This window comes from Xiphophorus hellerii, chromosome 5 (assembly GCF_003331165.1).
Source record: "Xiphophorus hellerii strain 12219 chromosome 5, Xiphophorus_hellerii-4.1, whole genome shotgun sequence".
NCBI classification, from domain to species: domain Eukaryota; kingdom Metazoa; phylum Chordata; class Actinopteri; order Cyprinodontiformes; family Poeciliidae; genus Xiphophorus; species Xiphophorus hellerii.
In genome coordinates this window covers 10,087,547-10,105,174 of record NC_045676.1, presented here as the reverse complement: position 1 = coordinate 10,105,174, position 17,628 = coordinate 10,087,547, and the positions used below count along the sequence as shown (strand labels likewise).

At 37.3% G+C, this 17,628-nt stretch overlaps 1 protein-coding gene across 2 annotated transcripts in view; it reads right to left on the bottom strand.

Annotated features, from left to right (window-relative positions):
* The window catches only part of septin9b (septin 9b), an 81,569-nt gene that overhangs the window by 53,587 nt on the left and 10,354 nt on the right, over positions 1-17,628 (bottom strand). The window contains exon 1 of one of the 2 annotated variants that reach the window (XM_032563087.1): positions 9,534-9,647. The exons of the other annotated variant lie outside the window; for it this stretch is intronic. Within the exon in view, the coding sequence (XP_032418978.1) occupies positions 9,534-9,555 (22 nt within the window). The 5' untranslated portion in view covers positions 9,556-9,647. Of the gene's footprint in view, positions 1-9,533; positions 9,648-17,628 lie in introns of those variants that run through there. 2 annotated transcript variants of the gene reach the window in all.

The following is a 17,628-nucleotide window of genomic DNA, read 5'->3' as shown; positions in this document are numbered from 1 at the left end:
TCGAGCTAAACTGATGGAGGAAGAGAATAACTTCTGTCACAGTTGACTCAAAGCAAACAGTCATTTCCCTTTTTAGCAACTGCACAAGTCGAATAAAAACAAAGGGGCAGTAAGGACTGCAAGCAAAGCAATCAGAAGGAGTGTCCATGAATGTTTACAACTGTTCTCATAAAGTGTCATTTCGTAAATAATGCAACTTTTAATGCGCAGTTGCAGTAAAAGTCAATTAAAAGTGTAAATTTGCATTATTTGGTCAATAATTACCCTTTTAATGCAAAGTTCTATTAAAATTTGCATTAAAATTTTCTTAAAAGTGTCAACTTTGCATTAAAAGTGTCATTATTTACCGAATGACACTTCATGACAACAGTTGTAAATATTCATAAAGACTCCTTCATGTTTATGACAGTGTCATGTCAGTCTTATGCACACCCCTTCAATTAAAGTGTAACCGGATTACGTTAACTGAGTAGACTTGAGAAATATATTTACTTACTTCTTCTTCCCACTGGTGCCAGCTTGAAAAGACGCTGGACTGCAGTTGGGGGTAACTGCTTTAACTGGACCGGTTCTAAGGGTCTGCTTAGCGATCATTGTTGGAAGTGAAGGTGATGGACGTTTTTCAGCTCTTTGCAAAATACAAAGTTGGTGTTTTAGCAATTTCAGTCAACCCCTGTCCTCTTCTTTACAAAACGCCTTCATGTGTTTTTTTGTTACGAAACCTGAAACCTACAGTCTCTTCACACCTCAGAAGAAATGTAAACAAAAATAACACTGATATAAACACAAATAGTCTTGCTATTCCTACAAATTAGCCACGCTAAGCAATGCTCCACTCTGCAAACTAGCATCTTTGGTGTTGGATTGTTGTAATCCTGTTAAACGATGAAAATAGCGAAGCAAATAAATAAACTGACTGTGGCATTTTGCTTTTAGAGTGAACTATGCTCATCAAGTACTTCATTAGGTACACCTGGCTAAATATTTGTTGATATAAGCAGTGGCTCAGTCAATCACATGACAGCGTCTCAAAGCATTTAGATAGAAGTGACGAAAGCGACGATGAACCCGAGTGTCTCTATGAAGAAAGAACTGCATCCAAACAACTTTGATCGAGGCATAGTTGTTGGTGCCAGACGGGTCAGACGGAGTAATTCAGAAGCTGCTGACAGTGTCTCATCTAGTTAGTCTGTAGATGATTCTTGCATTAACCTGTCCTCTGTGACTCAGTTAAAAAAGGGGGGAGGATTCTGAGTTTGTCGTGGACATCTGACGATGTAACCCAATACTGCAGCATGTTTTTGGCAGAGACAGCGATGAAAAGCTTGTGCTTGATGTGCCGCCATGATTTCACAGCTCGTCCTTGAAACTGTTTCTGCAGGTTTAATGATAGATTCTTGAAGTGAAAAATGAAACATTGTTAAAACTGTGTTGATAGAATAATTAGTTATGAGATATCAAAAGTTTTCAACAAATCCCAATTTAACATACTGCTATGTTCTTAACCCACACATCAAATGAAGTAGAGGACCAATCACTGAATAGTTTTCCACAACGTCCTGTTTGTCATCAGACATCAGACAAACAGGAGATTTGTGAAGAAAATATATTGATGCTGGGTTACATTTCAATGGTAAAAGTCTTCAAAAAGTGTTTAAAATAAGCCTAAGCCATGTGTGTGCACCACAGGGAACTGATATTTTCCTTTCTACACACTCAACAGACATTTGTAACACAATGGATGTCATGACCCAGATCACATCTAGTTTTTCAGTGTAAACGGCGTCAGCTGGAAAATTCACTGAGAATCCCACCTGAATGAAAAGCTCCGTTCTTAGGGGCATAAACAGAATAGTAAGCACCCCGGAGGCCCCTGACCCTAACACCTCAGAGGTCACTGAGAATACAGAATAATGCTGTGTGTTTCTGAGCCAGTCTGCTTTCCTAATGCAGCTTCTCTGAAGGTGTGTCTTGACAAAGAACAGTGCATGGCACATGGAGCGTACGGGTTCATTAAACCCAGCAAAAATGACTTCACCAAGTCAAATTCTTGACGTCTGTGACCCCTGGGAGATGCTGACGAAGGGTAGATGGTCAAGGAATTTAAACACAGGAGAGCTACCAAAATACTTTGTAAAGTGTGAACAATTTTGGAAACAATGACACCACAGAAGACAGCTTCCAGTATAGTTGCTCATTGACTGATCTGCCTCCCTGTGGGATTTAACATAGCAATTTGCACCATTACATAGACGAGTATTGGACTGAACCTGGGATGTTAAACCAACAACCACAAAACTTCCACACTTCCCTCTTGCACTTCTTGCGCACCATTATTTTTAATAACTATAAACTTCTTCATTCTCTTGGCAGGTTATTGCAGCCAAGAGCTTTACTGATTGTCTATGGTCCCAGCTGCACTACAACAAAATTATTTTTTAAATGGATATCTTTCACTCTGTTTCCTCAGAAGGCTAATATCATCACATTTTACAGCCAGATTACTGAAAGCTCTTGAAAGTATGTGAACTAAATAAATTACAATCATCCTTTCCAAAACAGACAAAACACATTTCTCACAGAGAGAGCCTTAGGTTGTTCTTTTATTCAAAAAAATAAAATAAAATTCTCTGACTTGCAAAAATGAAAAGTAAAGTACAAAATAAAGGAAAATAAAGCTAAAATAATCTTGTCAGTATAATAAAGGTTTAATGTTCCTGACCAGCTTCAATAATATGCTACATTAGGAATAATGTAAATCCTAAGCACAGGCCCTCTCAAGTCTGTCTTTTGCTGCAAGAGCAATGCTGAAATTATTACCTTAGCTTTGGACATAGTAAATAATCCATTTCAGACATGAATTGCAGAGAATCATAAATCTTTGCTCGTGTGGTCATAATGTGCGTCTCCTCCGTCTCCTCCAACCAGAAAACAGAGGACTCTTGTGTTCCTTATTTGTACATTTGAATATATTTTCTTAGGTATTTTTAAGTTTCTTCTTCTTTGAGTCCAAGTTCAGCTCTTTCTGTGTTAATTAGTTTTCTCTCTCAGTTTCCTAGCTTTCCCCAGATGCACCACATTTCTTCTGATTAGTTTATCTTTTGTCACTGCTCACCCTCACCTCATGTATTTAAACTCTGGATTTGTATTATTCAGTGATGGATTCTTCCATTTCAGGCATGTTTCTTATTTCATGCTCCTTATCCTTGTTACCCAATGCAAAGACCTTAACGTATTTTACGTTTTTGAATTACATCTTCTAAAATGAATTTTTCTAGCTGATGTCCATCCTTTTCTCCTGCCAAAGAAAGCATGTCTAATTTCAGAACATCGAGTCCTTTCACATACAATATTGATTTAAAAAAATATTATTTTTTAAAAGCATTTATAAAATGCATGTTGTCAGAAGGTGCAAATGCAGCAAAAGAGAGTTTTGAGAGGGTTTGTGGCTCTTGAACCTTCAGCCAAACGAAGCAGACCGATGTTCTGATGGAGATTTATTTCTCTCAAAATAGAGTTCTTACTCTCTTTTATTCAACTGGGATTGCAAAGACTCAAGAAAATACACATAAAGTATGTTTTTATTTCATGAAATAATTATTTTTTTATGTGTTTCTTTGGAAATGAATTTGATTTAAATCAAATTAAACTCAAGTCTTGGATTGATGTGAATGTGGCTGATTGAATGCAATTAAATCTGAATTAGACCAGTATTACGTCAGGTGCACAGAGATGATTCTATGTTGTCATCTGATTTTAAATAAATTTATCTGAGCTCAACTGAGCCAAAAAAAAAAAATCTGATGCACCACTAAGCACCGAAATGATGTGAACAGTTGTTTCTGTTTGGCCAGCAGATGTCACTGTCAAATTTCTAAACTTTGCAAAACAATAATTATGCAGCAGAGTTGCAGTTATCGTTTTCAAATTAGAAGTTGCTTTAGTCACTTTTTATAATGCAGTGCAGGCTACATTAATTGACCCCTCTTATTTTCTGCCTGTCATGTGTAATCTTTACATATATGACAAACATGCAGATCAAATCCAAATAATTTCATTTTGGAGAGTTTTTGCTGCACACTTTCTACTTAAAGGAACAGAACTTTATGCCTGTGATGTCTACCATATGTTGTGCTTTGTGTTTGATTATATATGCGTATAAGAATGCACCAGAGGGGAGCGCTTTTATTTTCACAAGCCAGTGCAATGTTCTGTAAAACATATGCTTCCATACCACAAGTCTCTGTTGTAGTGAGCTAAAACACAGCCTCTTAGGCATTTGTTCCTGCTTGTGTGTGCGTGGGCATTTACTCTGTGAGTAACTGTACTTTAATGTGAGCCTGTACACATGTGTGGTTTCTTAACTGTGACTGGAAACGGGCGTGTTTGTGTGTCTGTTCCCTTGAAATAGCCCAGTAAACACTGAGGTCTTTGGATTCATTTAAAGGTTACATTTGTTTACCCAGAAACATTCAGAAACAATCAAAGTGTTTTAAAAGTTTTTTTTTTGTTTTTTTTTGTTTTTTTACCTCCAATCTATGGCAACTCTTTCAGGAAATTACTATTAAAATATTTCTGCTCAAGATTCCTAGAAAAAAAAGGTATTGAGTGAACACATTGCAGCGTTCTTTGTATCAGAATGAGTAACTCTCTGGGATCCATGGGAAAAAAGTAAAAACCAAACCAGAATTTTAATTTTTTTTCACTTTTAACATTTTTTAACATTTTACTGCTAAACATGTCTCCTTTTTATTGCATTTTAATGCTACTTTTAATAACAGCAACATACATACAGCGTACATTTTATCCTGAAAAACAGAAAACATACGTTAGTGCAAAACGCAATTATGACAGAAGGTTTTGCAATAATATATTGCATTCATTCTATATTTTATTTATAATTTAAGCTCAGTTTAGATCCCAACATTACGTTTGTTTCCAACTTGTGGTTAGCATTAAAATTTCATTTAGCATATTTAACCAAGAGGTTTAGATTGAAAAGGCAGTTACATGTAACACTCAGTTGAATTTAAGCATATCCTAAAAGATTTACTTAAACAGCCATCAGTGAAGTGCATTTGGGCTGACAATACCACATGATGGCCAATTTAAACTTTTGACTTTGATCCAAACCATTATTTCCATTAGCATTAACATGGACAAATACTGACTATTGAAATTTTTAAAAATAAAATCAGTTGTGTCAGGAACATCAGTGTCCATGTAGACTTTAACAGTTCTTTAATAAATTGTATTTTAATGTTAATTCCAATAAAAAAAAAAGACACTTTATTTTTGCTTTTGTAGCTTTTGCAGATCCAAATATTCCTTTCAGATTGCTGGTACAAGACTTCCAAAACTCATTTAGAAATAAATTGCTGCAATCATCAATGAAGCAATAACTTCATTGATATTTACATCAATGATGATTAGTTATTTTTCCTTTAATTTTATCTTAAAAGTAAAAATTATTACAGAATCATAGGCACTTTCATACCAAACAACTCTAAGGTCTCTCCAAGGACTTTACAAACGGAAAAACTTTGTCTCTTACTTCTTTGTTCTTTTTGTAAAACTGACCATAAGAGCACAATTATGAGCTTTCTCTGCCTCCTCTTGACCGACCTTTGTTTCCAACATCACCTGTCAGTAGCTCTCGCCGGCAGGATGCCTGTAGGTGGAGCTTCCCCTGCCAGCTTCCTTCAGTCACCGCATTGGCTGTTTTACCAGTTCCCTAATTTATCATGACTGAATAATGATCAGAGGAACAATGTGAAGAGAGATATGAGGAGGGCAGTAGAAGGAGGACTATAGGGCGTTTACTCATTGAGGATATCCTGTACACTTCATTTATGGAACATGGAGAGCTGAGTGATTTCCTTAATTTCCTCTGACTTCAGGTTCATGTGTGTTTATCTGTGTGGGTGGGGTTAGGAGGCCAAAAGCTTTAAGGTGTGAGGACCTGAGGCTCAGGGCGGCTACAGCGTATCAACTCTAGCAAAAATTATCTCTGTGAAGTTGTCCTTGGTTTTATTTTCACTTTGGGTTTTAGTATTTTCCCCATTCTGTGTTTCAGTTCAATTTACTACCACTTTTTTCTAATCTGGATTGAGCTGAAAAGTAATTTTTTTTAGTTAGCAGAACCTTCATAAGTGAAATGAGTTTAATTTCTTTTTTTATTATTATTATTTTATGTGAAGATTTTCTTTGCTTTTAATATCCCAGCATGCAGAGTGATTTTCCTCCCATCTGTCTGCAGATTTAATAAATGGTTATTTAAATCCCACCACATTCTCTTCAGGTTTCACTGCTGGCCTTGCAGAATCAGTTCCAGGCAAAGTGCTAACCCAAAAACCATATGAGCTTTACCATTACTATCCGTAAGCCAAGAGAAGAAGAGTGTCTCTCCAATATTTGTGCTTCAATCTTTATATTACCCTTAATGTGAATGAAAAATCATTTATTGCAAAAATCTCAGGTTGCATTTAAAAAAACTTCTGACATGTAAAACCCTTTAAAGGTTTAACATTTTGTTACAGCACAATTAAAATCATCTGTGTATTTTATTGGGATAGACCATTGCAAATTAATTGATCAAATAAAAATATTAGATGTGTTTTATGTATTTTATTTTCAGATGCCTTTTTTACTCTGAAGCCTCCAAATAAAATATAGTGCAACCAATTACCTTCATAATTCACATAATTAGTCAATGCATCTAATTTTTTAATGTTTGGTAAAACATGGTGGAGGCATCATGCTGTGGGGAGACTTTTCTTCAGCAGGGATGGATAGTCGGAGTTAATGGGAAGAAACAAAGACTGGACAAATCTTGAAATCCAATTTTTTACTCATGCAGACATTTTTTGCTTAGACATCCTTATTAATTTATTACTTAAAATATAAATTTCTAAAAATATATTTAAAAGAACACAAGCCTCACTCATTTACAAACTTCTCTACACAAACAGAGATTAGTAAATAACTTGGGGTTAATTGCCTGGCAAAGACAAGGTCTTCTGGCAGGGGAGGATGTTTGATTTGAGCCAACATTTTGCAATTGGAAAATGACTACATTTCCCACTGAGCCACAGCTACGCTGTCCTTGATACTGAGCTGCAATCTAAACAAACAACTGCGGCTGGAATGGTCATAAATGGTCATAAATTGCAGGACAGAAATGCATGAAGGACGCAGGGAGATGAAAATAAGAAAAACTAAACTCTTACAAAACACGAGAGACAAAGGGAAACTGGCCGGTGGCATACAGGATGTTAACAAGTAGATCTGACTGACTGGGACATATTTATGTAAGAAAGTTAATTGCAGAACAAGAAGCTGGTGGTTGATTATACACTGGGTGCAGCTGTGAGGGAAAACAAGTAATTGAAGTTGAACTAAGGAAATGGGAGAAATGGCTGTTAAACGTGGGAAACATGCAAACATCTAAATACACTGACGTAGACGTATCCCTAAACACAAACACACCAGAATCACTACAGGAAGGGTTTAGATCAAAGTCTGTTCATGCGTTTTCAAATGTCCCAGTCAAAGTTCAGACCTAAACTCCCATTGAGAATCCGTGGCAGGTCTAGGAAATTGCTGGTGATAAATTATCTGTTTTAATTCTAAGTGAACTTGAGTTATTTAGCAGAGAGTAATCGAACATTTCAGTGTCTTGGTGCAAACACCATCTTATGTCATGTCTCCAAACAGATGTGAGCTGGTTTGAACTAACTTATTTCCTCCATTGGAATGTATTAATTTGTTTTGAAAATAATAACCAATCTAATTTTAGATCTAACACTGAATCCTGGGTTGAATCATTCCCTCACTTATGTTCAACAGACCGTGCAAATACTGTAATTGCTCTCGTCAATAAGTTCCTGTTTTATTGGCCAGACTTCAAACAACAAATATCCCTCATCTTTTTTATCTTCTGCACTGTCAATAAGCAGTTTCAACAAGTCAATGTGGTGGCCACATGTGACCCCAGTGTCAGAGCATTCGTCGTATTGAATGTATTAAATTAATCTTCAACGGATTTCAAAAGGAAACTGAGAGGAGACTTTGCTTTGGACGGCTGAGGCACAGACACATGCTCAATAAAGGCGTATAATAACCCATTTATACCACACTGTCTTATTTCTTCTGTCTGGAAAACTCCAGATGAGATGAGGCTTCTTCTGTGGCTGTTGTCAAGACAACAGGCTCAAACAGAAGTCCACAACTCAGCCTGAAAAACCAGGAAGAAACCTTGGCCGAGTGTAGCTTCTGCAAATAAAAAGAAGCAAGAGGCGAAACAATGCCTAACTACTGTTTTCTGATGGAGGAAAAAAAATAAAGCTCCATAATTCAGTTCTCCGCCTTCATATCCTATCAGTGTCAGCCTACTACATTCCTCCCCACCCCATAAACAAAAATATCTCTCTGTCTGCAGAATATAAATCATGCACATGGAAATTCCATCGAACGTATAGATAAGGGGCTGCGTGACAGAGGATTGCAACACTGCAACAGTGCCACCCAGTGGAAATAAAAGTGTCTGCAGAGGCTTGGGACAAAGTCACCCAGTAGGCCCAGAGTTCTCACTGGCAGTCAAATAAAGTCAGAATGAAGCCAAGCCTCGATGAACAAACAGTCGATCTGGTTAATACTAAATCAAATACTAAATGGGAATTCCCTAAAAGTACACATGAACACACATGTTACATTGTTTTCTCAAACCAGAAAGGACTTTAATGGTCTCTACAAACACCAGGAACCGTTTGCCTACGATTCGCCCTGATGCACACCATTAAGTTTAATTTAAACTCTACAGTAGCAAGCAGGGGCAGAAAGCTGAGAAATGTCTCACCAAAGTCTGACCTACACCCTAAACCTAAGAAAAGCAACACATGATTTGTGCTGTGAGTGACAAAAAATAGCAAATGCAGGTCTTCAGGTAAAGTCTGATGCTCTCTAACTCAGGAGTTTTGAGCTGGTATAAAATCTCACATGAGCGTCACTCCACTTCTACATAACTTAAAATAACTAAGGCTGGCCAGAAGTAATCTGACAAGTGAAGTCATCATCCCTCTCATCTAAGTGTCCAAGCTTGTGATTATGGAATAAATATTTCATTCTGTGTATCTATCTGTGGACTCCAGCTGTGTGTGGGGGGTCATCTGTGATTTCAAGGCTGACAATCAAAGCGCCACTTTAGCCCTGGGAGATTAGGACTTGTCATTTCGGGAAGTTAACTCTGACAGCACATCACATGAGGTTAGCTCACTGTATCACCCAGAAATATTCTGGGTGATTTTAAAGCTAGCCAACTGTAGCTACGGCTGCCCATTGAATCACACAGAGAGAGAGAAGGATAAACTGATACACATACACATGTCTCAGGACAGCTGCCTCACCACAAAATAAACAAAATATACAAAAAATCACAAAAAGGAAGGCATCTAGAGCTAAGCTTTCAAATGTCTGAGAAGTTGCCTCCTCTGCTGTAAAAGAGCAAAAGAAGTATAGAAAGAGTAAAAACTTACCAGCTATTCTGTCTCGGTCCATAACTCAACGGCTACCTCAGATAGCCACATGTAACCTCTCGCTTTTTCTCTCCTTCCTCCCCTCCCTCTTTTCTTTTTGCAAGAAGACTTCCCCTTTCTCCTGACTTAGTCATTCTGTCCCCGTCTTTCCACCCACCCTTCCTCTCTCCTTCTCCCCTTTCCTCCGTCTGTCTCTGTTGCTCTCCTGTCCTCCAACTTTTAATGTTTTCAGCCTGTCAGAATAAAACAAGTGAACAGATCAGACATCCGCCACCATCTGTGAATCGTATGGCGTCGCTATCTCATTTTTTTTAGTTCCTTCTATACCCCAGCTACTCTCCTTCTCCCCTTTTGCCTCTGCTGCCGTGCTGACAGTGAATTATTTTTTAAAAAGGCTATTTTGGTCAGAGAAGAAACAGACAGCACACTCCAGTGCTATGTTGTAATTGCTCTAATGACTTTATTAAAAGGATCCACAAACCCACATGAAAGCTACATTTCAAACACAGTGAGACTGCTGAAATGGACAAGAGAGAACTCTCTACACGCAGCGGATATAAGTACTTCAGTCTGAGAGTTTCATGCATCAAGTGCATCTCAAGAACACGTCTTCACACCGCTCTAATAATAGGATCACTCACTCTCAAGTGTGTTGATCTCGCGCACATATCTGTGAACTTCTCTCAGCTCAGTGCTTAAAGATTTGACTTAAGTGTATAACTAAATGATGAGAGAGCTTCTTAAACCTTTTACTCAAACACACACATCTTCAGTGCCTTGCAAAAGTATTCCTACTTTTTCACATTTTGTCAAGTTACAATGACACATTTCAATTTGTTTTATTGGAATTTTATCTGAAAGATCAGGAAAAAAAGTATGCATGGTTATATTCAGAAAATCGGAATTGGAGTTTCAAATGACTAAAAATGCCAATTCCTCTCCTTTGTTTTCATTTGTCACATAAAATATTGATAAAGTATTCTGATATTTCTGCTTGGAACGTGTTAAGTTGTGGAAAACTTCAGAGTGTGAACACAAACACACATCCCATCCGACTCCCCACATGCTGCTCTTACAAGGTCAAGGACCACTTAGTGAGCTTCTTGACATGAAAGTCAAAGAGACAATACCCAGACACAAACAGACACACACAGATGCACAAATCTTTCTGTCGGTCCAAGAAAAACAACTCACTGACTTCCTCTTCCTCTTTTTTGCAAAGAACAATCTCTCTCAACACCCTGACCTCAAGATTTACAATTAGCTACCAATTCACTTTGAGCAAAATAAACAGACTCACAGAGTCACGGAATGGTACAGACCTCAAAATATTTATGGACATCAAAGAATCTAAGTGTTTCCCCTGTTAGAACACAAACAAGTTCTGCTGAAGCAGAACCTTTCTGTCCATATTCTGAGCATCACGATAAATAAACATAGTATGGCTGGCAGATCCTACTGCTGAAACCAAGACTGTAGCCCAGCCTTGGAGCCCTCTGTATAATGTCTTACTAGTGCATTGGTTGCACAGTTTTCTGGACATTGCAAACTTTTAATTATCCTATATTGCACACTACATTTCAACTCAAGTGGCTACGGGCAGAATATTATGGTATACCAAGGTTTTACAAAGTTATGCCTTCAAAGCCACAAGCATATTCCCTCATACGTCTCCTATATGGTTAAAAGTGATTTAAATAAAATGCCCGAGAAAGAGCTGAGGGAACCAGAAATTTCTCTGACTGTGTGTAGCAGCAGCACAGTCACTCCCCCACCAGAGGCTGCACACCATCAGCTGGCTGCAAAACAACTGCTGCAACCTCACTTACCAAGACTAATTTGGCCTTTTGGAAACCCTCAGAGATTAATGCAGTGTTAAATCAATAGGTACTACTGAGAGCTCTTATGTTTTTATCATGTAAAGCACTTTGATCCATCTTGTTGCTGAACTGTACTATACAAATAAACTTGACTTGACTATTAATTTAAGATTGTTTTAAAGCTATCAGCACCACATCTACTAGAAGGAAGCCCAATTAATACACCAACTGATATGGATGTATTATTTTATAAAGAGCAGAATGGCAGAAAAAACAACATTTTACCCATCTATCCATTTTCTTACACCCTTATCCCATTGGGGTCAGGTCAGATGCTGGTGCCTATCTCCAGCTGTCAACGGGCGAGAGGTGGGGTACACCCTGGACAGGTCGTCAGTCCATCACAGGCAATATTTTATATGCAAGTTTAATAAAGAACAATGTCCTTAACCAGACTGAAAGTACGAGCTGACTGGGTTTGAATAGTGGCGGGTGGGAAGAAAGGTGGAATGTAGTATGAAGAAGTTCATTTACAAAATGTTTTCACCATGTGTTCTGCAACGGATATTAGAATGTCAGTGTTGTACGACTATATCTTGCAGAAGTAATTGAACAGAACTATCAACAGGTAGATAAACACCTGACCTGCCGCACTGTGAAGTTGTGGTTTCCTTTGGCACCTTCAACAAATCCTAGTAAACTAAATTTAACAGATACATCTCAATGTCTGATTTACGTTTTACAAAGTTGATCAAGGTGTTAAATAATATTTAATCGTTAATATATGAGTTTATTTTACAAAGCTGAGTCACCTTAACATGCACAAGTCTAGAGTTAAAATAACAAATCTTAAATCTTCTGTCCCTGGATTAAAAAACTTGGAGAGTAAGCTGAAAAGAGCACAGGAGAGGAAGTCTGGATAGTATTATCCTGTTGGCAAAAGCGGGTTGTGTAAAGTATTAACAACAGGGGAGCACAGGATATTTTGCAAAAACATAAATGGAAGTACTAAAATCCAACTAATACACTTTAATTCATTTTCATTTTATTTATATAATATTGATTCACAAGGAATGTCTTTAGGAACTTAAAAAAAATACAACTTTAAGTAGAAAACTATTTAGTGAATTCAATCCGGTCATACAGACACAGTTACTTACATTCACATTTAATCCTAGTTGTAAAACTCTGCAGTTCAGTTCCATTTAAAACAGCAGGATTTCTTTTGAAGGAAAACCAAATGATTGCATGGAGTTACTCACTGCAACAACTCATTCTTCATGTCTTTCATTTTGTCCACTGTGCATTTAGCAACAGTGAACAATCACAATGGCATTCTCTAAATTTTTTTAGTGTCTGGTTATGCTGACAAGATTCAAGTTCAATTTATTTTAAAGCATTTTACATATCTTCAGCAGAGGTGACACTTCAGCAGAAGTGTGGAGAAAGCACATCTATGCACATTATGCAGCATAGATAACATTATCTCATAGATAATGAGAGTTTTAGTAAACACCAGATCATTTTTATAATTAAACCATGGAATTAGCAATACTTTCAATTAACAAAACTGTGGTAGTAAATAAAATTTTTTAAAATGAGACTAAGCATCCTGACAATCTTTGCATGTGCAATTTTACAGTTACGCATAACTTATTTGGAGTTAGTCTCATTGGAAAAAATCGGTTCTCATCATCTCCATTTATGTCATCATTTGTTCTGTGATGTATATTTATGCTTTCTTAGAATAGCTATGAAAGAAGCTACAGCAGTTTTCTATAAATTACTTTAAGCTAAATTTAGTCTGTAATGTTGCTATGCTTATAACCAAACAACAGAATAAAACGTATTTTGCTGCTGAGTACATCGTAGGAAAGCAGGAGGTTTACAGGGTGACGTGTCTGCACTTTTAAAAATAGACACGTCTCTTTTGGCCACTGGCTTTTTCTGCCCTGTGATAATTTTCCAGACATATAAGGCAGCAGCTAATCACTGAGTTTAAAAGAACAAACATGAAGCACACAGCATCAGTGCATGTATTAGATGACTCAGTCTCATTTGCATGGCACACAGGAAGACACAGGTTCTTAGCACTACTTGCACTAGATAGCACTAGACCGTTCAATTGTACATATAAAACATATATTGTTTCATGTGTTTTTGTGCATAAAAAGAACTGCTGATTCATTCATTAATCCATTCTCTTCATAACTAATTTCATACAAACTAGTATAGTGGTACCTGCTTAACGCAGGTCATAGTAGCACAATAATACATAATACATAGTAGCACAATATTAAAAAGTCTATTGATTTGAAGAAATAAACATCTACTTGGTTTAAAAATTCTAACAATTCCTTATTACTGCTAATGATAAAAATGATTTTATTTAAAAATTTTAGGATTATGTAGATTATACAGTTCATGTAGTGTGTAGTATACAACAAGACTTGAGGCTGATTTCTCATTTGCATTTCTTTTTTTTTTTTCTTAAATTCAGTTTTCTCAAAAAATTTGAAATCCAGCATCCAGAGATTTGCTCTTGCGACTTCCTGCTGGGTGGTCAATGATGTTTCTGTTAGAAGCAGACGTGACATTTGCAAGTGTGTGAAGGTGGAGTAACTATAATCAATGGTTTTATTAATTTATGTTGGATGCAAATGATTTGGAGTTGATATTTTAAAATTTGCCAATTTCTGTGTATTCAAAAATAAATCGATTCTTTAAAGGTTCTCATTGGCATAAAGATTGGAGCAAATTAAACTAGAAATGAGCTTCTCTGAAAGCAACTTTCCAATGCAAACGCCACAAATAACATAATACTCTTTTTAGATTGGAGATTCTAATTCACTAGAAATCTGCTTTTCTTTCGCTCCACCTCAGCTACAGTCTTCGTGACGACTAATCTGGATTTATACGAATTAAAGATGCCAAGAGAGTTACCACAAATAAAATATTATCTTTCAAAAACCTTTTAAAATAACCTTGTTTTAAAATCCTGCAGCCTCCCCAGAAGTTATAAGGCTGTGGCTCTAATAAGAAAACTGGTTACATCCTGTGGTTTTATGTCATCTGAATCAGAAAATGTTTTTTTTTCCAACACCTTTAATCACTGTAACCTACAACCTACTGCTCAGTTACAGCTGAGCCTTAGAAAAACTCCCACACACAATACAATGGCACAGAGAGGTACAGTAGATACATGCAGCAAGGACAGACGTATCCAAGCTGATTCCACTAATATCAGAGTTCATCCTACACACACACTCAGCCTCCTATTTACCCTACCTTAGATCCACAAATACCAAACACAGTCCATGTTTCCACGCGATGAGGCAGATGCTCATAAGGCTCAGACGGACACGTGTGCTTGTTCACTCATGCGAAACAAACTCGACCCCCATGCTGAGCCAAAACGGAGAAAAAAAAGTCTCCCACATTGACCAGGAGGGGATGGTGTGCCTTGGGGTGAGCATTAATGTAAGCTGTCACTTCAGAGCATGACCTGTGGCAGAGCACGTGACACACACTAGCTAAATTTAGTTGCATAATGGTTGGACAAAGGACTCACCAGCATGCCAGCCAACGCTAAAGAGTTGTCTGCAGGGGAGCGCTGCACAATGATGGAGAATGAGCAGTGTGAGAAAGGATAAGAGACAAAACGAGATTAGAAGGAATGCATGGTGGAGAGGCAGAAAGAGATGCATGAAGGGAAAGACCAAAGGATAAGGTGATGGCTTGAAGCATCCATGCCAACAGAGGTGAAAATATGGCCTAATGTCGAAGAAAACTTTGAAACATCAATTAAGAGCCATTCTACAGGATTGTCCATTGATTTAGTTGTGACTTTTGTGTGCAGCTACATTTAAAAAGAAGAAGAAGAAGAAGAAGAAAGAACTCATAGTTAAATTTTATTGAAATATCCCTGCTGGTGACTTCATGAAAGGCACCTGCAACTATTTCTCAAGCGGGTTTGAGGATAGCTCTAAGTTTTGACACAAGCAATTATCAAAAGACAGGCATTCACACTGCGCTGCAAACACTCACTTGATCTATGTATATATCTATATAAATACTACTCACCAGCATTCCTAACTAAGCACATACAGATGCAGAGTTTCCCTTAAGTCTTTCATCCAAACATAGCAGCAGATATTTAAAAATCCTTTCTACACACATAAGACAGTAGGAGGGGACAACAGGGTGATGTGCTGCAGCAAACCACAGAAAGATGACTTCACCAGAGAGACACGCAGCTCTCATCTTCCTCCGGGTTCCTTGCAATCACACAGAGGATGAGAGGAAGATGCTGTCCGTAACACGGGAGTCTCTTCCTGCAGCTGCAGCACTCAGCACACACAACCTGAGGCATGTACAGAGAAAACGCAGCTCACCCATCATTGAAAGGCACGTTTAAAAGTGGACCACACACACTAATGCTAACACTCCCTTTGTGTGTGTGTGTCGTGTGTCAACGGTGTATGAAGATGCAATGATTTTGTAAAATCCGGTATCAATTTTCTAGACAGCAAAAAAATTTTAAAAACAATTAGAGCACAAACAACCCTGAAGATTTTACATTTAATTTTAATGTTTTACTCTTTTCTTATCAATTTCTTATCCGGTATTCTAAGGAAAGCAGGATCATTCTAATCCTTGCAGACTGAAAGATTTATGGATTTAAAGATGAAGGGTAACAGTGAAAGTTTTCACTTCAGTAATATGCTTTTGAATTGTTTAACGGCTCAAGGATCCAGTTGGGAAAGGGTTAATATAAGTTCAAGCCAAAGAACTTCGGCATTACCTCCTGTTTTTACATCTCTTACATCTCAACTTCCTTGAGACCAGAACTTTCATAAAGTACAGTCACTTTAACTGCGTGTAATAATGAAGCTTTACTGCCCAACCAAGAAAGATTTAATTTATGCAAAGCTCAGAGCATGAACATGTGAAACTATTTTTGGAACAATCCTTCATTTCATCTTCAGTACACGTTTTTCTGTTCCTGAAAATTGCAGATAGAAGAACTTTTCTGCACTTTATTTCTGTGAGAATCTCTCTGCAATCAATCACTCCCTTTTGTGCTGGTAAAAAAAAACAAAAAAAACACAGGCCCTGGTGTGACCCACTAACACCTGCCAGGCGCTTTTAATGAGAATAATAACAGATGGAAATCTTTGACATTTTCAAGCATTTTTCCATGACATAGAGGGGGGAGAAGTGATTTCTGCTCTGCTTGCCTGTCAGAAACCAGGCAAGGTGAAAGTGACATTTCTGCTCAGACAGGAAGTGGGAGAAGCTTGTGCAACTGCCTGCTGTTACAACTGGAAAAGAACATTGGATGATCATAGAAATCTGATCAAGTTAGAGATCTTTCACACAAGGTGTCTGTGAATCAAATTATCGCCAATTAGCTATTTGAGCTCTATAAAGTTAAAAACTGTAAAGCTGTGCAGCTCCATTGTAAAACACGTTTTAAAAACACAATTAGCTTAACCAGAGCGCTGCAAAGCACTAACTAAGTTCCAAAAGACAAATTATAAAATAGAAGGAAAAACAATAAAAATCAGGAATAAAACATGCTTCAAAGACTGGAATAAGTACAATAAAAACAAAAACAAACCAACTCACACTATCAAGAGCCACAGGCAGGCGTTAAACCACACTGTTTATCCAGGATTACAGATATTAGCGGTTAAGATTTTATCAGTGGAAAGAGTTTTTTCTAATATTCATTTGACCTGTTAGGCTGTTTATAGAGCTTTGAACTCTCAGCCCAAGATGTTCAAGCAACTATAGGAGAAAGAAAACAGGCAGTGACACAGCAAATCAACATCTTAAACGTGTGTTCATCTTGTTTTATTTGTTTTTTCCTAAGGAGTTACAACCTATCAACCTCCAAAACAAACATGCTACACTATTGTCAGACCACATTAAGTGGTAAAAGTGGAGTAATTCTGTCTTCTCCCTGTGTTGCAAGAAGCAAAAATAAAGGACGATAATGGAGAAGTTCTTAAACGAGAGTAGTTAAACCACAATGGCCTCCAAATTATAACTTTGCAATTTATAGGTCACAAACTATGCTTTATGTGAATAGGTCATGGTAGACCATTCAAACCAGTATTTTTGACTGTAAAAAAACAATCTGGGGTTGCAGTCTTTACAAAAGAAGATATAAATGTTCTACGAGTTCCTATTTATGCCTCAATTGGATTACAAACAATTCGAGACGAACTGGCCATCTGGCATACTAGACATTTTTCCCGATGGGCAGA